The sequence below is a fragment of the Eptesicus fuscus genome, chromosome 23 (assembly GCF_027574615.1).
Source record: "Eptesicus fuscus isolate TK198812 chromosome 23, DD_ASM_mEF_20220401, whole genome shotgun sequence".
Lineage (NCBI taxonomy): Eukaryota > Metazoa > Chordata > Mammalia > Chiroptera > Vespertilionidae > Eptesicus > Eptesicus fuscus.
In genome coordinates, this window is record NC_072495.1 from 14,450,540 (window position 1) to 14,476,636 (window position 26,097).

Here is a 26,097-nt window from a genome sequence, read left to right on the forward strand (position 1 = left end):
AGAACAGAATACTGAGATTCTGGGCTTGGTCGACCAGATGCACTCCAGCTGTGTGCGACCCTAAGACAACAGGGGCCTAATCAGTGCATCCCTCCTTGGGGAAGGTGGACTTGCCTGTTGACCTACATAAGGAGTTTGCATTTGCAAGATTAGCAGGAGGCCAGGGGGGTGGGGCAGTCACCTCAGCCAGGCCCCGAAGTTCTGCCCAGTGGCCAAGCACCCTAAGGGTGGGACCAGTGAGTCTTTCCGGTGGGAGGGGGTAGGAGAAGGTGCCCTACCTGCAAGATCACCACTGAGGTGAAAAGGGGACACCCCCAAACCAAAGTGACAAGAAATTGAGTTCTGGGAGCTACCCTGCCTAAATCCTGCCTTAGGCATTCAAGCTATCCCTCCTGCCAGTTCCTACCCCAGCCCTCCAGCTCAGGGGGCCGGGACCGGGAAGGCGGCCCTCCAGCCAGTCCAGTGAAACCTGAGCAGGCCTCCTTCTGGGAAGGAATGTTCCTTAAGAGCTGCAGCTGTTCCATGTCCCCGCAGGCCAGAGTGCCTTTCCCTTGAGACTAAAGCCCCCACAGCAGTGGAATAAGAACAGGATTAGGTGGCTATTTACATGTGATTGGCTTCCCTGAGTTTGGGAACCCAGCTTTTTGGGGCCTAAGACAGGACGTTGGCGCTGCCAGAATGAAGGGACACTGCCAGGAACGGGTGTTTGGGGACAGTGGCAGCCTCCCCGCCCGCTAAGGCACCCACTCACCCTATCTCAGGCCAAAGCCCAGGCAGGCCACATATTAATTGAGCATCTACCGTGTGCCCAACACTGTGCTAGGTAGTTTGGGGGAATTCAAGGATAGACCCCTCTTTCCCTCAAAAAACCTGCAACAATAACAAGCAAACCCACAAAAAAACCTGCAACCAAACTAGGGGAATAACACACATGTGTAAGCAAAAAGCACTGTGCCCTCTGTCCAGTGCAGCGGTGGCCAACCTTTCGGACCTCGCGGACCACTGGTGCCCGCTGGCCCAGTGCATCTGGCCGCAGGAAGCATTAGAGTCAGAGGCTGGACCGTGGGAAGAGCTTTCCACAGACGCGGGGCTCTCAGAACCATCTCCCCCACCCCAGCCCTGGCAAGTCAGAGACACACCCGCCCTCCTGGAGGCCTGGGCGTCTTTGGGGAGCCTCTCGGAGCTGGTGGATCAGCAGAGACGCCTAGTGGCCGGATGTGTGGATGGCAGACAGCTGGGGCCCCTAGCCCCTCAACCCACCCACACAAGAAATCTTAGGGAATGGCCTTGGTTTTTCCAGTCTCCACGGAGAGGGACTTTTACAAGTCATCCAGTTTATCCCCCTTTTCACAGGCATCCAGATAAGATAACAATTCTAGCCTTTCAAAATGACTCACAAGGAAAGCTGTCCTATCAGTTCTTGCCTTCGCTCCTCATTTCTTCCCCCCATCATGGTTTATTCCGGGAGTGTCTTCCTTTAGTGGAAGTTGAGTCTTCCCAGGCAGCATAAGCTCTTTCCCTGTGAACTGGGAGGATCGGTGGCCAGCGGGTCGGACTCAGTTCCTCCTCGGATGACTGCAGGTTGCAGCATCAGGATTCATAGTCACTGGCAGGTCACTGTGCACTCCCGGCCCCCACTCCCCTCAGCTTCCAGAGGCAATCACAGAGCCTTCACTCTTTCTTAGTAAGGTCTTTCTTTTAAACAAGTCATCTTTTTATTGTTGTTCCAAAAATTAGACTTGGCGTAAAACTCACCTGGTGACCACTGTGATCCAGCAAAAGTGACTGATGGCCCCAGGGAGCGAGGGCCCTGCAGCTGGTCATGGCCGAGTCCAGGGGGGTGCAAGCTCTCAGCTGGGTGGTGGTGGTTGTTTTTAAACATCTTTATTGACTTCAGAGAGGAAGGGAGAGGGAGAGAGAGATAGAAACATCGATTTTCAAATCATCCATCGGCTGCCTCCTGCAAGCCCCCACCCCACTGGGGATTGAGCCCCCAAACCTGGCCATGTGCCCTGAACTAGAATTGAACTCTAACCTCCTGGTTCATAGGTCGATGCTCAACCACTGAGCTACACTGGCTGGGCTCTCTGCCGTTTTGAAGCTGCTGCCTACTGCTCTGCCCCCTCCCGAGGGCTCTGGGCCTCTCTGTGTCTCGGGGGAACAGTGGGAGCAGGAGGCCAGGCTTACGGGGAGGCCTGGGAAGGCTCCTTCCCTCCGACTCCTGAGCCAAAACCGTGGCCTCTGAGACATCACTCCGGAAAACTATGAAAGTGTTCAGCTTTGTGGCCTGTTTCCTTCCAGAAAATAAACCTTACTACTAGGAAGTAAGAGGCCACGGACTCCCCAGTCCGATGGAGTGGCCCCACCACAGAAACCGGGAAAGTACCCAGGATTCCTAGGCTTCCGGCAGTTTCCCACGTGTGGGAACATGTTGCCATGTTCCTGGGGGGACAAGACAAAGAGCCCTTGGGCTGGATAACCAGCTTCCGCCCCTGGTTCTGGACACTCAAGCAGAGATGTGAGACGAGCTGGAAGTGCCTCTCGCCTCGTTAGGGGAGCTCAGGAGCTGGGAGGAAACCGCGCTGTGCGGGTCTAGAGAGAGCAGCGTCGCCTGGGTTGGAGTCTGATGATCCCCAAGAGGAGGCTGTGGAGAAGCTAATAATACCGTGTGCTTAGCCAACAGTTTCTCCCCAAAGGGCTCCCACAGCTGCCATAGCAGCTCCCTCCTCAGAAAGACCTATAGACTGTTCCCAGAGACTCGGAGCGCTGTCGTCTCCATAGAGACAGATTCAACCTGAAATAGCTGTGAAGTCAAGTCTCAAAGCTGGTCAGGGGCTACAGCGCCGCCTTCAGGGGTGCACCTGTGGCCCAGGACCGTCCTAAGCAGGGAGGCGGGAATGAGGGCACGCGGCAAGGACTGACGCCATGGCAGGTGTGCACCCACATGAATCTCTTCCATTGCAAGCAGCCCTGGGACTCCTGGGACAGGTGTCAGTCATGGCTGTGCCACCCCCTAGCCGAGTGACTTCAGCCAAAAGAAGTGGGAAGTGATTTATTGGGTGCCTAAATGTGCCCGTCACTGCGCATGTGGGAGCCTGGCTGGCTGGCTGACCGCAGAGCACAGCTCTCTGTGGGAGCTTCAGGGCTACACTCAGAGCCGGGGGACCTGGGTTCGAGGCACAGCAGCTTGACTAGGAAATAACTTCCACTTTCTGGACCTCAGTTCCTATTCGGGCAAATGTAAAAATCTCTCCCCTGCTGACCACATAGGGAGTGGTGAGATGAAAATGAAATAGCATGTGAAAGAATGCTTTCTAATATTCACGTGTATGGTAAATGGGGAGTTTCCAGACCCATCTGATCTTTGGGAACACCTGAGGGAGGTTAGTAAAAGTGCAGATTGCTGAGGCTCTGATTCAATGGCCCTGAGACTCTATGTGTTTAAAAACATTCCAGTCCTGTCTGGTGTGGCTCAGTTGGTTGGGTGTTATGTATGGGAAGGTTGCTGGTTTGATTTCCTGTCAGGGCACTTGCCGGGGTTGTGGGCTCTATCCCCTGGGATGTGCAGGAGGCAGCCAATCAGTGGTTTGTCCTCACATCAATGTTTGTTTCTCCCTCTCCCTCTTTCCCTTTCCCGCTCCCTCCCCTTCCTTTTCCTTTCCTCTCTCTTTAAAAATCAATTTTAAGATCTTTTTTTTAAAAAAAAAAACACACACCCTAGTGTTCAGGCATGTTTGTAAATCAGCTCATATTTACAAATGTAAGGGGTGAATATCATTTTCCAGGACCTCAGGGATGCCAAGATTTTGCTTCTTTCTTCTGCCCAGTTAAGATGTGGCCAGCCTGGCCCTACCCTAGGTCTCCACCCCTGATGTTCTCCATTCCATTCCTTTGCTGATAGAACTTGGCTGCCTCTCAGCACCTCCCAGCACAGACCCAGAGCAGGAGGAAAGGGGAGGAAAGAATACATACATTGCCCTTCGTTACCCAGACAGGGTGAGCTGGCATGGAGGCGGGCCAAGCCACAAGGCCGAGAACCAGCCATAGTTTGAATAAGCAGATGCAGTATTCGCTGATGGTAACGGCTCACTCTTTTGCCTCTGGCTAGTAAAATGTGTGTTGGCTGAATCCCAAGGCACACGTCTTATATTCATTTTACTGATTTTGTGTCTTTCTAACATAGTTGGATGGTTGGGGGGATAGGGGGAATGTGGGACAACTTTTATGTTTGAAATCCCCCAGTATCCTTACCCAATGAGAAACGCCATGTCGCAGGTGAGTTCAAACAAGAGATCATTGAAAAGTCATCATGAGGTTTAGGGTGCGTGCAGGGAGGGACCTCCTTCCCTATTAAACTCACCTGCCAGGTTCGCTTCAGCTTCAAATACCATCATTCTGTCCACACCCTGGGAGAATGGTTGGCTGGGGTGATGGATAAGAGGAGCTTAACCTTGAAGCAGACCCCTAGGTGAGACTCAGGCTTTCAGGGTTATTGGATGTCAGCACTGGGCAGACATGTTCTGTAAATGGGGGGGCTGAGCCCTCAGAAGGACCCTGACTTGCCAGTTCCCAGACCCATTGTCTTTGCCCTGGTGCCCACGCTGCCTTTGTGCTCTGGGTGTGGGTTCACAGACAAGAAAAAGCTAAAGGAGTTCATCACCGCCACACCAGTATTATATGAAATGTTGGAGGGTATTCTTTAAGAAGAGGAAGAAGAAAAAGATAAAAAAATATGAAAATGCCCAGATGAGGCCCAGCTGTAAGCAAGGCAGGCTGGTGCTGGGTCTTGGGCCTTTTATTGATGCGCTTGGGGCTCCCTGACCCAGCTGCAACTTGTTTTGAGAGATTTTAGCCTGAGCAGGGATTGGTCATTTATTCTCAAAAGCTGCTACTCATTGGTTGGGTGGAGTTGTAAATTGGATGAGGTGGGGTCTCAGGGAATTACCAGGGCGGAGCAAACAGAAATGGCTGCCAGTCCTACAACCACGAAGGTCCCAGCATAGGAACAATGATCCCTGCGAGCACCTCCGTCTGGGAGTAAGCGGCCCCCGAGTTCCTGCTCAGATGCCAGACAGTGGAGTTCCTCCTGGTAGGTGTCTGTGTCCCCCAAAGCCTCACCCTGGTGCCAGCCTTTTAAGAGGAGCAGCTGGGTCTCCAGCAGCCTCTGAGCCCCAGTCCGCACTGGTTTTTACAGCCCGTAGTTCTTACTGCCCGTAGGGACTCCTTTTCCCAGCTCTGGGACCCTGGGCTGGGGGGCTGGTGTGGGGCTGGGCCCCCTTGCTCCTCCAGCCTCAGAGACGACCTCCCTCCTGATTAAAAAGCGGCTCCCGTGGGTGCCGGACCAGCCCGTTCCGCATCTCCACACCTCCCGCCGGTCTGTGTGCTTTCTTCTTTCCTTCTCTAGTTGTAGGACTTCCATTCAGGCAGCTTTCCAGTGGTTCTGGATGATGATTGTTCTGTATTTTAGTTGTAATTTTGATGTGGTTGTGGGAGGCGGCGAGTACAGGCGTCTATTACTCCGCCATCTTCCTTGTCTGTTGGAATATGTGGCTTTTAAGGGCCCTTCCAGTTTCTAAGCTTCTGCAAGTCAGACTCGGTGTTCGACTTGAACTGCATCTGAGGGAAGGCCAAGCGTTCTGCTCAAACAGTGCACCTCCCTGGCTGGGAGGTGCTCACAGAGTCCCAGAAAGGGGAAGGTCGGGCAAGAGCTGCCCTCCCCTTCCAAGGTCACCGCAGAGGTGAGCCAAGGCCCTGCCAAGCCTGGGGGGTTGGGGAGGGGGAGTGACTCCAGTTCCCCAGGGGCTGCTCCTCTGGGCCAGGCACAGTCCGGGGGGTGGACACGCAGCTGGGGGGTGCGGGGGGCTGATGGGCTGACCCGTGAGATTCATACATCAGTGCTGACCACCCCTTCCTGAGAGGCTCTGGATTTCCTGGTGCCAGGGTCTGGGAAGCAACCCCTGGGCCTCCCATACTCCTCCTGGGTCTGTTGCTGTAGGCAGTTATTGGCCAAGTTTCCTCCAAACACGCGTCTCTCCCTTCCACACTCTACCAGGCGTCCTCAAACTTGCGGCCCACCGAGGACATTTATCCGGCCCGCTGGGTGTTTTTGCCGCTTTGTTTTTTTACTTCAAAATAAGATATTAGCAGTGTGCATAGGAATTTGTTCATAGTTTTTTTTAAACTATAGTCTGGCCCTCCAACGGTCTGAGGGGCAGTGAACTGGCCCCCTGTTTAAAAAGTTTGAGGACCCCTGCTCTAGACTGTCCCTGGAGGCTGGAGGCCCAAGCTTCTGTCAGTCCTAAAACAAAAGCTAGGAAGCTGGTGTCTTCTTTTCTCCCCAATTTGGTCTTTTTTTTTTTTTTGATGGTTTACCTGAGTCCTTGCAGCACATGCCTTAGGAATCCAGCTGTGAGCAGGGAATCCAGCTGCTGGCAGCCAGTGGGCATCTGGTTCTGTAACCGGACAACCAAGGGGTCCGGGCTGCCTATCACTACTTGAGCCAATGAAGCAGAGGCAGGGTTGAATCATATCTGAGCGTTTATTCCAATACTGCCGGCAGCACGGGAGAGCAGCAGGCCGTCCACAAAGATCTGCTCTGCCCCTCCCCGTAAGCCAGCTGCTGATATTGGGTAGAAGGACAAAGACTACAGGCATGGGGACGTAGGCACGGGATAATCATGCAGGCTGGGGGTGGGGGAGGTCGCAGAGGGCGGGCACCCCGGGACCAGATTACAGGCAATAGGGGCTGGGATTGTAAAGAGCAGGTGCCTCCAGGACTAGATTGTTTCAGCCACGAGGTTGTAGCTCTTTTATAACGACAGGCAGTTCTCGGGACAGGAGGATGGGCTGCATTCCGACGTTAGCTCCCATGTCCCAGGGTATATAACTCCCAGCCAGGTTAGAATGTGCTTTCTCTAATCAGAACAGAACCATCATGGTTAACAGAGCATGATTAATATTTCTTTCTTTTTTTTAAATATATTTTATTGATTTTTTACAGAGAGGAAGGGAGCGGGACAGAGAGCTAGAAACATTGACCAGCTGCCTCCTGCACACCCCCCACCGGCGGATGTGCCCGCAACCAATGTACATGCCCTTGACCGGAATCGAACCTGGGACCTTTGAGTCCGCAGACCGACGCTCTATCCACTGAGCCAAACCGGTCTCGGCATGATTAATATTTCTTATTTTATTTCTTAAAACTAATAGCTAGTCCCCAGTATTACATTTCTGCCCCTAACAGTTCAAGCCCTGTTTTCAGATGAGGAGCTCAGACCAAGGCAGGACTTCATGGCTCCTTCCGCCACACCTCATTCACTGCCTGTTTCACCTTCTCCAAATAAAGCCTGAAGACCCCACCTCTCACACACCAACTCCTTCCTCACAAACTCCTGAGAACCCAGCCCCCAGGCAGGGAGGGCTCGCTGCCCCTGTGCAGCCTGCAGCCCAGTCTCCTTCCCCTCTGGCCGAAGTCCCTCAACAAGTCTGAGCACTTCCTTGCTCAGCTGGTAAATGGCAATGAGGGGAGCAGGGAGCCAGAAAAAAAAAAAAATGCTCTTTTTAGCTGCTTTGCCTACTGCAGAAGCTAACTGCCCGAATCGTCCACTGGGAACATGGGGCTGGCAGGGTGGTGTGGGGGAAAGGGACCCTGCTTGCAGTGGGAGTCTGTGGGGCTGAGGAAGAGGAAGGAATCCATGAAATGTGCATATGGTTGAGGCTCCTAAGAGATGAATGCCCTTAGGAGATGGGTAGGGAAGGGGCTAGGGTGGCTATTTTTTATTATTCTCTAACAAGGAGCTCTCAGGAGCCAGGCACTGAACTGGGTGCTAAGGATACAAAGATAAAACTGCAGAGGCCGCTTTGTGTGTGGACTTGGTGTAGTAAGTGCTGGGATTTAGGTGCGCCCGGAGGTGTGGGGGAGAGGCACGGGGAGCAGACCCAGTGTGAAGGATGACTGGTGCCTCAAAGCTGCTTCCCACCCCCTCCCCCCCACCCTCGCTGCACATTAGAGCCACTGGGAGCTTTTAAAACCCAAGCCTGGCCACACCCCTGAGCAAGTAGATCAGAATCTCTGGGTCTGGAACCCAGGCATCAATGGTGGGCACTCCAAAGTGAGGCCAAGTAGAGAACTCGAGTTCATGGTCATTTATGTCTCAGGTTTGCAGGGGAATGGGATGGCTAACTGGGTGACTTGTTGGTTGGTTGGTTGTTTTTTATATTGAGCCTTCTTATTCACTCTTTCTAGAAGCCCTGAGAATTACCTTTCCAATTTGGGTGTGGGTGGAAACAGGAAGAAGGGAGGAGGGCAGGCAGGAGGGGGAGGGGAGAGGAGGAATTGGGCTGTGGCATCTAAGCTCTTAGCAACATTGTCATGAACCACACCTCCCTTACTGCCAGGACCTCCTGCAGAATTCTCCCAATTCCATGTCCGGAGTCTCCAATAACCCCCAGGGGATTGTGGTCCCAGCCTCAGCGCTCCAGCAGAGCAGCATCGCCATGACAACTGTCAACTCACAAGTGGTGTCAGGTTGGTGCAGGGGACTGTGGGGACACCCCTGGGAAGAGAAAAGGTGGCCCCAAGGGGACTGCCGGGGTGAGGGGCAGGGCATTGCACAGGTGCCCCTGGAAATGGGAGAGGGGCTCCCCGCTGAGTTTGTTAGCTAAAGAGTTCTGTGATTTATAGATGGTTAGCACCAAGACTTCATTGTATGGTTTGGAACAAATTTGGGTCAAAGTCTCATGAGCCCCTCAGAGACCAAGCAAGGCTATCATCCTTTCCCTAGTACGTGCCCCCATCCTGCCCTTTCCCACAGGGGCTGAGTACCTCCAGAGCAGAAAGTGCCCCCATGACAGGGGACACAAAACTGGTTGTCTCCTCAGGTGGAGCTTTATACCAGCCAGTTACCATGGTAACCTCCCAGGGTCAGGTGGTCACCCAAGCAATCCCCCAGGGAGCCATCCAGATCCAGAACACACAGGTGAGTGTGTGTCCCAGTGTGTGCACGTTTGCATGGGTGTGGGGGAGGGCAACCAAGGTCACTTACCATCTGGTAGGCACCTCACACAAGTTACTCCTTTACTCCCCATTATTCTCCTAAGAGGAAACATCACCCCCACTTTCCAGTTAAGAAGCTGGGTGCTGGAGAGGTTTTATCAATTTCTCCAATTTTGCTGCCTCCCCATTACATCAAAGGCTTCTGTTTCTGGTCTCCACTTGGAGCCGCCCTGGAGCTCAGTGAGCAGAGGGGCCCGGGGAGACCTCTCTGAGCCTCAGAGTTCTTATCCACCCAGCAAGTACGCACAGCCCTACAACCTACAGGCTGCTGTGAGGGCTCACCATGGTAACAGACAGGAAGTCACTTGGCAAACTGTAAACTCTTCCAGAAAGGCTAACTATTGCATGGCTTATGGTTTCCTCTGTGTCTTCTCTCACCCCCTTCTCCACATCCCCTCTCCCTCCTTCTCCATTCTGTGAGGTGAAGGGAAAGGTGACCTCCCAGGGCCCTAGAGTGAGTTGGGAAGGGGGCTGGCAGCAAGAGCCTGCCATCATCACCATGGCAACAGGTCCCTAGCTGCCAGTCTGCCAGGCTGCTGATGCTGACTTTTTCTCCACGTGCCCTGAAGGTTAACCTTGACCTCACTTCCCTCCTGGACAATGAGGATAAGAAGTCCAAGAACAAGCGAGGAGTCTTGCCCAAGCACGCCACCAATATCATGCGTTCTTGGCTCTTCCAGCATCTCATGGTGAGTGTGTGTGCACTGGGGTGTGTGGGTGCAGCGGCACCCCCAGGTCCACAGAGGGTGTGGCCTCAGAGAGAGGCTCTCTGGTTGGGTATCATCTTCCAGACCCAGGTCAGAGGGAAGCTCCCACGAGAACTCAAGCTGGGAGACTATCCCTAGTGCTTGCTGCTGCCTCAGAAAAAGGGCAACATCAGAGGGTGTGGGACAGACACATTCTGACTTAAGCACTGGGAGTGTTCGGAACTGTTTTGTGAACAGAGTGAGATTGTGTGGGGCCGGGGCTGAGCTTCCTGGTCCAGAACCCTCCTCCCAGGCAGCACACTCACCCTGCCCTTCTCTTAAGGGGGAAATGTTCCTTCTCTGCTCTTCTGGGTCCTGGAGTCCCCACTGCTGGGGAAGCTGAGGTGTGTGTCCCCCTCCTGCTTGGAGCCCCAGCTGAGGCACAGTGCAGGGGGCTGTGGTTGAGCCCATAGGCTCTGGAGGGGCACAGGCTAAAATCCCGGCTTCCTCGCATGTCCAGCTCAGCTCTGTGATGCAGAGCAAAGGCTTTCATAAGCCTCATGGCCACTTTCGTGAAATGGAGAGAGAGCCTTGGGTTTAACTGTGTGTTTGTGAAGTGCCCACTGTGTGCACCGAGATGGAGCTGTGTGCTTGCAGGGCTCGTTGTAATAGCGGCTTCGGTTGACTCTCAGGAATTACCTTGATGACTTTAGCCCCTAGCACCATCCCAGAGCCGTCGAGACAAAGATCAGTGACTGTCTGGGCTGAGTGTGAGAGAGAGAGAGTGTGTGAGTGTGTGTGTGTGTGTGTGTGTGTGTGTGTGTGTGTGTGTGTGAGTGTGTGAGTGTCTATGTCTGTCCAATGTGTGGAGGTGGAGTCTGTGAACTTGGATGGGCTCCCAGCAGCCTGGAAGCGAGGCCTGGCAGGACAGACACACAGATACAGGACAAACAGCCAAGTTGGGACTAGAACTAGAGACATAATTTGGCCTGTGAAGTGTGGGAAGAACCAGGAGTAAGGAAGCTCTTTCTCAATCAAATGGATTATGGGAATCAGTCAATCCATCCATCAAGGCACAGTTCTTCACGGAAGTGGGAGGGCCTCCAAAGCTATGAGCCTGGGCCTGGCAGTGCCTCTCAAATGCGGAGCCCCAAGGACCTGCCTCAGAAGGGGGCTGTGCACCCCATGGCCAGGAGAACTGCCCTGGGGGCTCACTGTGGGGCCAGGGCTTGGCATCTCCCCACACATCCCCCTCGCCCCCCTCCAGAGACTTGGGGCCCCCAGACATTTGCTGAGGGAATATAGTCTGAAACACCCCCAGGGACCAAACGGTAACCTACTTTGGAGAGAAGGGGGTGGACAGCTGAGAATTAAGGTGAGAAAAGGTTGGAACAACTCCCAGGGCCAGGGCCAGGGCCAGCCCAGGCCTCCCGGGAGCAGCCCTGACAGGAGCTGGAGCTCACGGCGATGGCGGGGCGCAAGGTCGGCCTGCCCCGGTGTCGCGCTGCCAGAGGCTGTCTGCAGCCTTGTGCTGTGGGAGGTAGGACTGCAGGGCCCAGGGTGTGGTAGAAGCGCACAGGCCAAACCTGAGCTCAGATCTAGGCCTCGGCTCTCACCGTCACCTGGCCACGCCCACCTCTGTGCAGATGATGAAGCAGTGGACGCGTTGCTGAGACCCTAGCGCACTGTGGTGCTTAATGATGTCAGTTCCCCTTCTCTCCTTCCTCTCCTCCCACCCCCATGCATTTTGAAGACTGATGTGAACATACCTACAAACTCACTTCTGAGGGGGAAAAAGGCAGGTGTAGTATCGAGAAGAGGCTGCGATTTCCCTGCACAGAGCCCATGCATCCAGGCCAGCACCCCTCAGAGACTCCCATCACCCGCTGTGGGCGCCTCCTCAGCCACCTGCCACTCCCCGTGTGCAGCTCATGAGACTGGAGGGCCATCCTCTGAGTCCCTCCTGGCTGGGCCCCCCCCTCTGACCTCAGTCCTTGTCCTACCCTCTCGCCCCTCCCTGCTGAGCCTCCTCTTTAGCTCCCGGTCTTTTCTTTCTACTTCCACCAGATGGGATAGCAGAGGAAGGTCAAGGCGGAAAGGGAGAGGGTGCTCTGCGCACAAAGCACAAAGAAGGAGGAACCAGAGGGGCTCCCCCAAAGGGACCTGGGACAGTGGGAGGACTTGTTGAAAAGCATGAGTAAGCTTTTCCTGCCCACACCCTGGACCCTCTCCAGCGCAGAGTGCACACAAGCGCAGGTGCTATTAATAAAGCACTTAACCCTGGCAAAGTCCTCCCCCGTTAATGCCTTCCTCGCAGCAGCCATCGGCAGAGGACAAGGGAGTGACCGCTGGGCCTTTTGGAGGAGGGGAGGAGTCACACTTAGGAAACGATAGTTCCCTCGCAACTTGCTAGAACAGTGAGCAGGTTTTTGAGGCGAAGGCCCCACATTTTGCGAATCAGTTAGTCGGGTGGCTGACCTGTGTCTGATCTGTAACACCTGCTGAGTTCGCCATCCGGTGACCCTAAGACAAGACGGACTAATGCTGCTACTTGCCTGTCCTGTGTGGACGTGTGTGTCAGTCTCTGTGTCGTAGGTCTCTGACTCGGTAGTAAATGCTCCAGAACGGGGAGTGGACGTTACTCCTCTTCTGCGGCCCGAAGGCGCCGACTCCCACGGTGCCCTGCTCCCCAGAAGCTTGGGGAAGTGTAGGTTCTACATAGTCAGCTTGTTCTTCTCAGTGTGCAGGGGGCGCTGTGCGTTTGCAAGGGCGGGGATGTCCTGAGCTGTCCCCAAACATATCTGATCACTAAGTCTCTCTTTTCTCTGCTGCTTTGGAGAACAACCCTGACACTGGTTCTGGGGAGATGCAGCTCCGTTTTAGGAAAGGGAGTAGAAAGGGCAAAAAGTCAATATAGGGCTGTTCTCATTCTAGTGCAGTGGGGGCCACAAATAGGTCAACTGGTCCATTGGAGACGCTGGTTAAAGAAAGAAATAACCACTGAAAAGGCACATTTTTACTTTCGTTTAAAATATATACATTTATTTATTTTAAAAGACATACATATATGTTATATGGAACCAAGATCTTTTTCTAATTAAAATTTGTCATTTTACTTGCATGAACCTCTCCTATAATATAACCTCTATAAATTCCATCTTTACTTAAAATGGAATAAGAATTTTGACATTTGGGAAGTAGTCTAGCTGCCGGATCTTCCTAGATTTTTATTGTGTATTCCGGTTTCTGAACATCTGCCTCACTGCACCTTACTGTGTGGTATTTTTTATCGAATTTGAGTCATGAGTCTTTCCAGAGCATTCCATTTAGGGTTTTCTGGGTGTGTGTGTGTGTGTGTGTGTATGTGTGTTGTTTTTTCTTTAGTAACAATAACTCCTCCTTTTTGCACTCGTATTTCATTGATTTGCAGAATGGTTGATTACATTGCATGGTTACACTAGCACATGTAACTGGCACAAACCAATTTCGTACAAACGCCGCTGACTTCCTGATAAGCAGATAAATTCGCCAGTGAACTTCCTGCAGAGTAGCCCGTATATGTCAACCATTCAGGGCAGCGTGGGCAGCAGTCCTGCTGGTTTGCAGCGGACACGGGGGCCTTGTACAACCTGCAACTTGGCTCACGGAGATCGGGTCTCAGAACCTCTGTAGCAAATGCTGGTTCCCTGCTGTCTTCTTTCTCGGGCGGAAGTCAGGACTCTGGCCCCTTTTGTCCTGTGTCGCTTCTTGTGGTGGCCACTGTTCCGTGGCATTAGCAGCTACAGAAATGGATCCCGATGATAGGAGGCTCCTGGGATGGAGACTGCGCGCTGGCCTTTTCGCTGTTAGGCTGGTGCCGTCCATTAGCTGCCGCGCTGCTGGTCCCTGAAGCATCAGTAATAGTTCTTGCATTTTGGCTGGAAGAGGCTAGACTCCTGCTGGAAGCAGTGGTTCCCTAGAAGCCCAGAGCGGGTGAGAAATGCAGCAGAGGGCCCACTCTGGGTGTGGGGGGGCTACACTTCCTCCCCAGCTTCTGGCCTGTACCCCACTCCGGATCCCAGCCTCCGCCTGCCCTGCCGGGTGATTCCGCTCATTTCCACCCAAAATATGGCTGTTTTCTGGGTTGTACATGAGCAGCTTTACAGAATATTCTGTGTGGGAAGAGGGGGAAACCAGCCCTAGCAAGCCCCCCACCCATCAAAGGAGCTGCCCGGCACTGACCACCGCAGTGCGCCAGACCTCTGCTAGCATCTTCACGCACCATCTCAGGACCCACCCAGCCCCGCAGGAGGTGGGCACCGCTATGCTAGCATCTTCACGCACCATCTCAGGACCCACCCAGCCCCGCAGGAGGTGGGCACCGCTATTATATCCACACTTTACAAATAACGCAACTAGTCTCAAGGAAGGTACCACATGCCCCACGGCCCCGCAGGATTTGAACCCAGGTCTGTGTAACTCGAGGTTCTGCTTTCTTGCCCACTGGGCTGTGCAGCTTCCACCGTGACCCAGGAACCCACGGCATCTCTGGGCTCCCGGCAGGTGAAGCAAGGGGACCCCAGCTTTCAGCTGAAGCACAAAGCCCGGTCCTGGGAGAGGCGTGGGGTTTCATAGGCCTCGCCCTGGTTCCAGATCCCGCGAGGCTGCCCTGTAGTTCCTTCCTGTCTTCTCCCTTCCCATCCATCGCATTCGCAAGCCTGGTCAGCACCCAGCCAGGGCCACAGTCTACTCTGCTGGCTGCGTCCACCCCACATCTTCTGGGGGGCGGCTCTCCATCGGCCGCGCTGAGCCGAGGCCTGGCCCCAGGCCCCCTGAGCCCTCTGTCATCACAAGAGCCGAGGGCAGGAATAGCACCAGGAGGCTTCCCTGTGTGATTCTTTTATTGAAATATAATTCACACGCCATAAAACCCACACTTTCACACTGCACCCTTCAGAGCTTTGTGGTGTACTTACAGCTTGTGTCATCATCCCCACTATCTAGCCCAGAATATTTCCTCGTCCCTGAGAAATCGGTACCGTTAGCATCCCTCCCCAGCCCCTAGAAACCGGAAGTGCACTTTCTGTCTCTCTGGGTCGGCCTGTTTCGGATATCCCCCATGAACGGAATCCTATAATTGGGGTATTTTGTGACGCTTCTGTCCCTTGGCATAATGTTTTCACGGCTCACCCGACTTGTGATACATGTCAGTGCTTCATTCCATGGTACAGCTGACCAGTGCGCTCTAGTTTGAATGGCTTGTTCATCCATCAGCTGATGGACAGTGGCTCTGAGTAACGCTGCTCCGTGTGAGCACTCATATCTGCCCAGGATTCTGAGCCCATCCCAGTCTTAGGGACTCTGACAGACTCCCAGCTCCCTCGCCCACAGCGCCAGAGCCCCACGAGCTGGGCTCACCCCTGAGGGGAATCGGGGCTGCTGCATGCCCAGGACAGCCCGGGCCCTGCACTTGGGCTCCTGGTCACAGAGGTGTGAGGAGGTGAAATCCAGCAGCTGCCTCTGCACCGTGGCGTTGCCTTCAGTCATTCAGCAGACATGCTTCACGTGGCTGCCACCTTCACTATGCCTCGCATCGCATTAAGTTCTAAGGGAATTATACCTTTACCTCCGTCCGAGACCCACTTACAGCATCCATCAGTCAGTCTCTTACAAATAAAAATAGTGCGGTAGGAGGAGAGGACCTGGTACCCGGAGGCAGGATCTGGAGTTGAGTTTCACTGCCCCATCCACCTGCCAGGGGACCTGGGCCTCAGTCTCCTCTGCTGTAAAATGGGGTCTCAACCTGCAGCTCGTAGCACTGTTGTGAAGCTAGAATGCGATGAGGGTATGAAAGCCTCTGTCCGGATGCTCACACAGCCTCCAGTCTCGCTCCGGGACCCCTTCAGCAGCCGTGCCTTGGCAAATGCGGAGAGAAATCCTGACACTCCTAGAGAATCTGAGAAGGAAAAAAAAAAGTAAGAAAAGCTTAAAAAGCAAGAAAATGGCTTAGGGAGACTGAACCATTCTTGATCCAAAATAGCTCGCCTGCTACTTTTTCCTTTGACGTCCTCACACTCCGCTGGCTCGCTATCTAAGGTTTCACTCATCAGAGATCTGCTTAAAATTGTAAAATCCCTTTCCAAAGCAGATGCCTCGGGGCGTCCAGGAGGCCATCGCTCATTCACAGCTTAGTGTGAATTAGTCCAAAGCTGCCTTTCTACTCCCACTCAGCTGGGACCAGCCTCATGGGGAGCTGCCAGCATGGAAGACTGGGACCTATGTTACTGGTAGCACAGCCTTTTGAGAAGAGGAGCCAGAATGGGGTGGCAGAGGAAGGGTTTCTAGCAGTTATTCTATGCCCCCACCCCCCACCCCCAGGCCCCTGACCTTGCTGAGAATCTGACCAAAGCTTTGTCTGCATCCTCACAAATGTAGTTCCAGGGAGTAGACACTGAAGTCCAGAAGCCAGAGGCCTCAGACTCAGAATGCTGATGTCAGAAAACACAGGCCTATTGGGCGGGGGGGGCAGGGGAGGAGGAAGGGGGCGCACGCAGCAAAGGAGAAGCTGGCAAAGTCTGTGCTGGCCCATCTCAGAGCGCCCCCAGGCCTGGCTCTGTCCCCTGAAAGCAGATCTCTTGTCTGTCCTTCCCTCCACCAGAACACCAGTCTCTAACCAAACGGGCCTTGGAGGGGAGCCCGGAAAACAGCTGTTTTCAAAATAACGTGTTGCCATGGGAAAATGTGATCTAAATCCTAAATAACATATCTACCCACCAACACCAAAGCTCCAGGTATGGGACGTGATTTCAGCCCTCAGGGGGCTGATCATTTAATTAGGGGATAAATTATACACATACACCTGTATGGTCAATCCATAATCAGGTGCAAACACGCGTGCTCAAAGGTTGGAGAGCGGAGGAATCCGCAGAGGTGAGAGTAGACCATCTGTGCTGTGGACACGTCTAGGATGGTGTGTGCAGGGCTGAGCATCAGATTTCAAAAGGTCCTTTGACGAGCTGAGCCCCGAGCAGGGCAGCCAGGATGGGGAATGTCTGCTCAGATGACTCTAACAGGAAACATGTCATATGACAGAGCGTCCAGGCGCCAGGGGTGATGGGTCTGTGGAAGAGGCCGGCTGGTTGAGGGCAGCATAGAGTCTAAGGCTCTGGAGTCAGACAGACCTGAGACCGAACCCATCTCTATCTTTATTTGCCATGTGACCTTGAACGGGTCAGTTGATTTCGTCTCAGTGAAATGGGGATAATGAGGCCCACCTGTGGAGAAGATATCAGTGATGTGTTAAAAAGCACAGTGCCTGGCAGAGGCGCTGGTGCAGAGCTGGGTGGTTAAAGATACAGGGTGGGAACTGGGCTCTTTACCACTTGTGTGACCTGCGGCCAGTCTCTAACCCCCTGGGCTCAGTTTTCTCATGTGTGAAATGGGAACAGTGATTCCTATTTCATAGGTGCCTGGAGAAGCCAGTGAGAATTCATGTCCGGTATTTCACTGAGGCCTCTGAGTTCTGTAGTGTTCTAAGTTAGCCAAAAACTCTAGGCACGCGGTGAGGAGTGGAACGCTTCTTACGAGGGGAGCAGCCGAGTTGCGGCCGGCTGTGGGACGTCAGAGGGTCTGGGCTCTGTGGCTGGATGAGCAGGGAGATGAGCTTGAGTTCAACAAACTCACAGGCCTTCAGAGCGGAGGGTGAATGACCGAGGCAAAGCCCGGCTCCCCTGCCGTGGTTGGGAGGGCACACACATCCAGGCTGCTTGCCGCTGGACATTGGCCAGGGACTCTGTGCCCCAGACTCCGCCACGCCACCCCGGGGGAGTCGGAGGCTTAGTACGACACTCCCTGCACACCTGTAATTTATTTTTGGTGCGTTGCTCAAAGTCTGGTGGGAAGTAACCCCGCCCTGGGGGAGGGCTGGCCTCGGGCCTCCAGGGCATGTTCAGCACGGAGACAGCAGTTAAGGAGATTTGGTGGAGGAGCTGGGGTGTGGGCTGCCTGCGCCTGGAAGCGGGGCTAGGATTCAGGATTGGGAGGGAAGAGGAGGAGGGGGACTAATTTGAATTCGAATTACTCCTGACAGATCATCAGTGGCCCTGACTGGCCTGCAGTTCCTTCTGGCCAAAGGGACCGAGCCATCCTCCCAGTTGCGAGATGAGGGCGTCTTGCCCCCTTATTCTCCTCTGTGCAGCCTGGGGAACCTGTGGCGCCTCGGCCTGGGCTGTGACTGCTGCCTCTCCGAGCAGAGCCGCTCAGGCCCCGCACCCGTGGCGCGTGGGTGGGAGGCACACCTGGAGGCTGGGAGCGAGGCCCGCTGGGCTCCTGCTGCCTTCTCTTTCCGAGCTAGGGGGGCATTAGGTCTTGGGTTTCTGCCGGGGACACATCAGGACGTAGGGAGAACAGACCCTGGAAGCTGCCCTCCGCCTCCCCAGGAAGGATGGAGTGCAAAGGCATGCCCTAGGGCAGCCGCAGTCCGGGTATGTGCCACAGTGGCCACTGTCGCAGCAGCAAGTCCCAGGGAAGGAGAGAAGATCGGGGTCTCCATCAAAGACCAGGTCAGGTTGTCAAAGGCCAGTCAGCTGCAGGGTTGGATGGAGCTGAGCTGAAAAGTGGGGTCTGGGAGACTGGCTTGCATTGAGCCCCAGAACACTCCACGGGAGCCTGCAGCTCAGATACCCCCCGAAAAACATGGCCAGGGGAGATTTCCAACCTCAAAGCACCCCCAAGAAGCCTGAGACCCAGGTTAGGAGGAAATGCCCCCATCACGTGACCCAGGTTAGAAAGAAACACCCCGTCATGTGACCCAGGTTAGAGGAAATGCTCCCATCATGTGCACAGGGGCTGGTGCGGTCCAGCAACCAGGAAGGGCCACCATTTGCAGAAGGGGGCACCCTCAGTCAGGTGCCGAAGGGCTGCTGGGGCTCTTGGCAGAGGGAAAATGACCTGTGGCCTTTGGAGATGGAGCCACGTGCCCAGCAGCAGGCTTACCTTCTTTGTCATTTATGTAACCAACACTCGTAGAGTGTGGCGGACAGCACCCTACGCCCCTTCCAAATATTAACTCATTTCATCTTCACTGCAGCCCTGAGGTAGGTGGAATTCTTCCCCCATTTTACGGGAGAGCAAAGAGTAAGGAGCTGAAGGCATCAAACTGAGGATGCACAGCCGGCAGGCGGGCCCTGAGTCCATGTTCTCACCTGCTTCTCCCTGCTGCCTCCCAGGCTCCTCCCGAGAGCTGAGCAGTGTGCCCCCACCGACAGGCTCCTACGTACCCTCTCCCCCTCCCCCACGAGTACTCATGAAACAACCAGTGGGAGCAGCATTACCAAGTCAGCCCGCAGGACTCTGGGTGGGATCCCGGCCGGGCTCCCCACCCTCTCACACCACAGATGCACAAGGGAATGGTGACAAGTGCCAGTGACGCCTTAGGTCCCTCCCAGTCATTCAGCAAAGACGGCGTGTTCGCCGCTGACAGGTGGGGTGGAAGGAAGGAGTGGTCCCTTTTCTCAAACACCTGCAGCCTGTCTCACTGGGCGACAGACACCAAACCACCCATCCTGTGGGATGCTGAGCAGGGTGGGCGCTCGGAGCTCCTGGGAGGGGCATCAGGAGGGGCCGATGGGTTGGGAGCGGGTTAAGAAGACACCATCTTGCCTTAGGGCAGTGATGGCGAACCTATGACACGCGTGTCAGCACTGACACGCGTCCGCATGCCGAGGATGAAACATTTGCGACTAGAGTCTTGGAGTTAGTTTTTTCCTCAAAGTCATACACTCCCTGAGTTACGCTCAGTTTTTTGGCGAAGTCTGACACACCAAGCTCAAAAGGTTGCCCATCACTGCCTTAGGGTGAAGGATGGTTGAAAGAGCGCCCAGAGGGAGGAGAGCAGCTTTGAGAGGGCAGGAGGGTGAAAATGGGGAAGATGGTAGATTGTTAAAAGGGAAAACTAGATGGCAGTGAAAATGGGCAGCTATGGTTACACAAAAATACCAAAAATGGGTCTCACGGCTACACTGTGGAGTCAAAGATACACGCTAGATGACTCATTTATAGGCCCCCAAACCAAACTATAATCTGTAAGGGTGTAACATGGACAAGGAAGGAAGTACCATAAAAACCAGGTTACCGTTGGGGGTAGTGACGGGAGTGGAGGTGAAGGGGGCTCCGGGTGCTGACAGTCCCCTAGTTTTTGACCCAGGTGGTGGTCACATGGGTGTTTGTGATGATACGTGAAGCTGCCCGTTCTAGTTCTTCGCGCTTTTCTGTGCGCGCTCAGGTCGGGGAGAGGAGAAAGCAAAGAGCCGAGGAAAGGAAGCGCTGAGCTGGGGCAGCTGCAGGCGGGAGGCACTCCTGCTGCTTCTCTCCATTCGAAAGGCTGTTTGGTCCATTTAGCGTCTCTGAACCAGGGTGCACCTGCTGTTGATGATGAAACGAGGGATGTTTCGGGGCCTCGCCATCCTGCTGCCCCTCTGGTTGGCCTCTGAGCCTCCTAGAGCGATGCAGAGCCGACAGCACGGGCCTCAGGCCTCGCCCACGGGGATCGGTGAGAGGGTGCGGCTGGCCCTGTCCTGCTCCACAGCCAGCTCGGGTCGAGGACACGGTGGAGGCTCCGTCCCGGGCTGTGTCCTGTGGTAACCTGGCGGCCTGTGCTTATCGGCGTGGGCCAGGGGGTGGGAGGACAATCTCGGGGTGGCTCTCGGTGACAGCAGTGGCCTGGGCCCTCGCCAGCCTTGGCCAAGCCTCCTTCCGACCCAGGCAGAACCCATTCTTAAAACTGAAAGACGCCTCAGCTCCGGCTGGGCCCGGAGACTGTGGCTATGGGCTGCGAAGAGGTGTCAGAGGGAGGCAGGGACCATCTGGGTTAGATTCCCAAGGACGTTCCTGATGGCACCTGGTGCCATCAGCACCTCCCTGTGTCACTCCTCCTCTGGAGACTACACACTGATCGAGGTAGGAGGTCTGGGAGGCGTCGCTCCACTGTACGGAGTGAGCCAATGGAGGGCGCACCCTCCCCTCCATAGCGCATGGAACCGCCCCCCAACGCCTTATTTTGGAGGAAACTAAGACATCAAACAACCAATCGCCAAGGTCACACCGCTGGTGAGTGGTGGGCAGGACTGACCTCTCCAGGGGCCATCCCGAGCCACAGGCAGCACTCCTGGTCACGCAGGCCCCACGCGGGCCCTGAGGGGGATCTGTCCTTTTCCGCTCGTCTGCGCCTTTTTCAAGGAGGAATTATCTCCTTCCAGAGGCCGCTGCCTGTGCCTCCCGCCCGGGTTCCCCCAGGGAGCCCCGAGAGCAGCCACACGGCGAGGCGGCCCCCAGTCTCACTGGATCCCTGCCCTGTCCTTGGCCCCGAGTCCTTCCAGTTGTGCTAAAAGTAGCATGGCCGGGGCCAGGTCTGCTCGGGGCCAGGCTATTTTGACTGTGTCCTCAGGAACCATCTGGTCTGAGGCGGGCAGAAGCTGGACGGCTCCCATGAGCTCTCAGATGTGGCGCCAGGAATGTTCCAGCGCACACACCTGTCCCCCAAGCTGCACCAGCTGCTGCCCCCCACCCCACGGCCTCCATCACGTGCCCCCTGAGATCTTGGTTCCTGGAGAGAGGGGCGCTGGGACCTGCACTCTCCCAGGACGAGGGGTTAACATCCTCCTCCACAGAGAACACCAGCCGGCTTCCGTGACGCTCCGCTTGGCCCTCTCCGTGTAGCGGGAGCGTGTTCATCTGCGGGTTTATGACATCCACGCACACGGAGGCCACAGCAGAAGCCTCCTTAGAGACAGCAAACACTACTTCCTGGGCTGAGAGATCCCTTCTCTGGGGGTCCTTACGGTGGAAGAGATTCGCATCTGGCTGGCTCATCGCAGTCCTAGTGCAGGGCTCCCACCCCGAGGCGCCCCCCCCCCTTCCCTGGGAGGGCACAGTCCTTCTCCTGAGGGGGCCCTCCCGACCAATCAGCCCCCCCCACCACCACCACTGAGTGGACTTACACCTGCCCTTTAATAAAGGGGTTTTCCTTTGGCCCAGCGCCCTCCCCACTCTGCCTGCTGCTGGTCTGGACACTGGAGCACAGTATCTAACAAGACTGGGTCCTGCCTGGGATCCCTCCGGGTTGTCAGGGAGTGGGCTGTGCAGTCCTTCACCTGCAGTGAGGCCAGCTTTGCCCCAGGGGATTGGGAACGGCCTCCCCGAGGATTTCATCCGTGACAGGTCTTCGCTCAGGCAGGGAACGTGGGGGGAAGAGCATCCAGAGAAGGGAACAGCGTGTGCAAAGGCATGAGGCATGGAAGGGCCTCGTGGGCCCAAGCAAGCTAAAAGGCTTTGCTGTGTTCTCAGACCGGCTGGCCATGGGCAGCTTGGCTCCTTGGTGAGGGGGATGGGAACTCCAGGGAGCAGGGTGTGGGCACCACCCCTTCCCCAGAAGGTGTGGGCGCACAGAGCCCCTGCTGCTCTGCCTCCTGTGGCTGCAGTCTCTCCTCCCAGCCTCCAATCAGGGGGAGACTGGCTCCTTGACACTGAGGTGCTTTCCTTCATTGCACTGAGTCACAAGTCCCGCTGCCCCAGCGTGGCAGGCGGGTCGGAGGTGTGAATTAAACAACGCAGGATTCTGATGACTTGGGCCAGGGGTGCGGAGGCCCACAGAGCCGCTTGCTTCCTTTGTCACCCATGAGGGCGCTCCCAAGGCTGCTGATCGTAAACTCATTCCTTAGAGACCTTCAAGCACCTTGCTGACATCATCCAATAATAACAGCATGAAGAGCCCCTCTTACTGAGCGTGCGCTTTACAAGTATAATTTCACTTACCCATTAGATGGCTTTATAAGTGGCATGCCTGTGCTCACAGCTAGTCAAAAGCCAGGATTTGGGTCCCAGTCTTTGGGGCTTTAGGAAGCCCAAACACCCCTCTACCACCCCCTCAACCCTAAGGAATGATCCTGGCCTGAGGATGCTGCCGGCTTCGCCCTCTGCCCCAGGAGCCCTCCCCCCCCCCCCCATCGCCTCTGGCTTCCGGGCAAGGCTCTGACCCACTCAGACACTCACCGCACCTTCATGCCCGGTGCCCAGTTCACAGGCCTGAAAAGACACATAGACCCAGCCGTCATGTGGCTCTCCGCCCGGGGAGCTGGAAGGATCCCTTTCCACTGCCCCTCAAAACTCCCCTTGTTGAGCGAGACCTGTTCAGCCTCCTCTGGCCGACACCCCTCTCCGTAGCTTCTATGGTGCCCATTTCCCAAACCACAGCACCTGCCTTCCGCTCAGCAGTCATGGTGGGTGTGCCGTCTGCATGTGGAAGATGAGTGAATAAGACAAGGTCTCTGCCACAGTCTGTGAGAGACACACGTGGTCGGGGCGTGGGCTGGAGAGCTCCAGGGATGGCACAGACACTGCACCCCTTCCTCTCTCTCCCCCCACCAAGCCACCCCCTCGACCTTGTCAGATGGCATCATGAGCGATGGGAGGGAAACTGGACTCAGAAGGGCAGAGTAGCAAACCGCAGGGAACACAGCGCAGGGCGCACGGGAGAAGCCGTTCAGTGCGTGGCCTGCAGGGGGGGAGGCGGCACCGAGTGGCCTGCCTTCTAGTCTGGGTGCGGTGCTCAGTAAACGAAAGTAAGTGCGTGAAGCCTTTACAGGCCATGACGTATATACGAGCAGTGATGTCGCTCCGTCTCCTTCCTAGGATGCCTAGCGTGAATGGGCGCACAGTGGGTATACCATACATATCAGCTAGCTTACATGGAGTGGATCCATTCACCCCATTTTCCACCTCCTGACAGTCCTGTGGCTTTCGATGCCGCTGTGTCTCCACACTGGCAATGCCTGCCCTGCCGCTGGGGTGGGGTTGAGGACCAGGTGTGGAGGATATTAGAGTGCCTTGGAGGCTATTAACATATGTAACGGTCCCGTTATGGGGGGTTGAGTTGAGGGCGGGGCCCCTCATTGTGGAGCCAAAGACATGGGGCAGCCACTCGCCAAGCCATAAGCCCATTCTTTTGGGAAATAAACATTCCACTTTCTCCATTTGGGCTTCCAAACCACAAGCCCGGATAGTGTCTGTGACACGGCATGGTCCCTGAGGGGGCCCGGCCACCACGTGCCCACCCCTCACTAGCCGCTCACCTCTCATTTCAGCATCCCTACCCCACGGAGGATGAGAAAAGGCAGATCGCGGCCCAGACAAACCTCACCCTCTTGCAAGTCAATAACTGGTGAGTTAGCATCGTCCACCCACAGGCGCTCAGATGCAGAGGCCACCTGCTTGGCAAGGGAATGCACAGCCGGAGGAGAGACTAGAATGCCTCGTCCTGCCTCGGTCGCAGCCACCACGCCAGTCCTCCCATTTGGACTGGAAGCAGAAAGCCCGAATCAGCTTCATTTGCAGCTTCTTAGCGCCCTCTGCTGGGAAACTGTGCCAGGAGCATCACTGGATAGAAAACCCAGCCCCGGCTGCACTGCAGACACACACACACAGGTGCCTGCAGCCAAGGACTGCAGGGGCCACCATGGTCACCTGGTCTACCCCCCCTCCCCCATGTGAGCTTAATGCAAACTGAAGCCTTCTGCAAAGCAGTGGTGGGAAGGAGGAGGAAGCGTCGGACGTTCTGACTGCACAGGGGCCTCAGTTTCCCCTTCTCTGTGTCCAGCTGGGCTGTGAGAAATCTGAGGGGGGGCGGGTCTGGCTGGGTGGGAGTACACACAGGAGTTGGGCTCCCTGATCCGAGCCCTCGGCCCTCGGAGAGAAGTCAGAGGTTAGTGCCTTGACTAAGGGGGCTCTTCCGTCCTCTGTTCAACCCCGACGGGTCCAAGTCAAGATCTCTGACCCTCACGCATCCGTCCCATGCTGCCTTGTGGTTACCAAGCGACTCCATGAGTCCTCGGAGCCCAGGGCCTTTTCCCAGCTGGGCTTTCACCCCCAATCAGACCCCAGTCTGTTCTGTACAGTGGATCAGCTGCTGGGTCTGGAAGCAGCTTAGCCCTCTCTGCTCTCTCACCTCCACGCAGGTGTGACTAACCAGGTCTCCACCTTCACCCCCGGGCAGGTTCATCAATGCCCGGAGGCGCATCCTGCAGCCCATGCTTGATGCCAGCAACCCAGACCCTGCCCCTAAAGCCAAGAAGATCAAGTCCCAGCACCGGCCCACCCAGAGATTCTGGCCCAACTCTATCGCCGCGGGGGTGCTGCAGCAGCAGGGCGGCGCCCCGGGGACAAACCCCGACGGTAAGGACTGGGGCTGGACTGGCGGCGGGGCCGCTGCGCAAAGATGCACGGGCTGAACATCTGCTCTGTCACAGTCAGCCCTCCCTGACCCCTACCAAAGGGTGTGGACAAACCGGAGAGGCGGCGGATTTTGCATTATTTTAACAGGCCAAGAGCAATCTCGCAGGGCCAGTGGTCATCGGAGCCCGTGACTGCTCCACGGAGCCCCCGCCTCACTCCCACACCCGCCGAAGTTGCTTAGAGCCAGGGCCGTCTGTACAAACGGGAGAGGCAGCGGCTCGTGCACGGAGGCGAGGGGGGCTTTGTTTCCCAGCTTCTCCATCACCCTCTTCACAGACACTGTTTTAACTGCCGGTTGCCTGGTGCATAATGAATAATTCAATGAGCCAGACATTTATAGCTCAGCACAGGATAGCTAGCTCTGTGGGAGAGGGGGGAGGTGTGCATGTGTGCATCCCTTCCTGCATGTGTGCTTCCCTACCTGCATGTGTGCGTGCACCTATGTGGCCGCGTGGCGGTTCCTGGGTGATGGGCAACTGTCTCGTGAGGGATGGCGGGAAAAGCAGGTTGTGAGCTGGGTCAACCCAGGGGGAATTCCAGCTCTCTCGTGCCTGACCGTGTCACCTCCTGCTCATGCCTTCACTGTTTGAGACTCAGTTTCCTCCTCTTCAGAAGGGATAACACCTGCCCTGCAGAAGTGTTAGCAAGTCACACGTATTTAACGTGTTTCCATAGAAGAGGCTCAGTCAAGGTAGCTAGGGGTGCGCTGCTTGGGAGGGGCAGGTCGGGGCTGACGCAGGGGCTTCATGCCAGCAACTGCCAGCTCACCACCCCCCGAGCCGGCCCACTGAACCCTCCGACACGGAGGTCCCGGCCTGACCCTCCCCTCCTCTCTCGCAGGCTCCATCAGCCTGGACAACCTGCAGTCGCTGTCCTCAGACAACGCCACCATGGCCATGCAGCAGGCCATGATGGCCGCACACGATGACTCATTGGATGGGACGGAGGAAGAGGAGGAGGATGAGATGGAAGAGGAGGAGGAAGAGGAACTGGAGGAGGAGGCTGACGAGCTTCAAACGACGAACGTCAGTGACCTGGGCTTGGAACACAGTGACTCCCTGGAGTAGTTGGCAGCCCAGATGGCACTGACCA

The 26,097-nt window shown here is 55.7% G+C and overlaps 1 protein-coding gene across 1 annotated transcript in view; it reads left to right on the forward strand.

Moving 5' to 3' along the window:
* The window catches only part of PKNOX2 (PBX/knotted 1 homeobox 2), a 76,741-nt gene extending 50,644 nt beyond the window's left edge, over positions 1-26,097 (forward strand). Inside the window, exons 5-10 of the mRNA XM_008142573.3 lie at positions 8,398-8,527; positions 8,881-8,978; positions 9,625-9,744; positions 23,859-23,935; positions 24,767-24,945; positions 25,846-26,097. Coding sequence (XP_008140795.1) covers positions 8,398-8,527; positions 8,881-8,978; positions 9,625-9,744; positions 23,859-23,935; positions 24,767-24,945; positions 25,846-26,072 — 831 coding nt within the window. The 3' untranslated portion in view covers positions 26,073-26,097. The remainder of the gene's footprint in view (positions 1-8,397; positions 8,528-8,880; positions 8,979-9,624; positions 9,745-23,858; positions 23,936-24,766; positions 24,946-25,845) is intronic.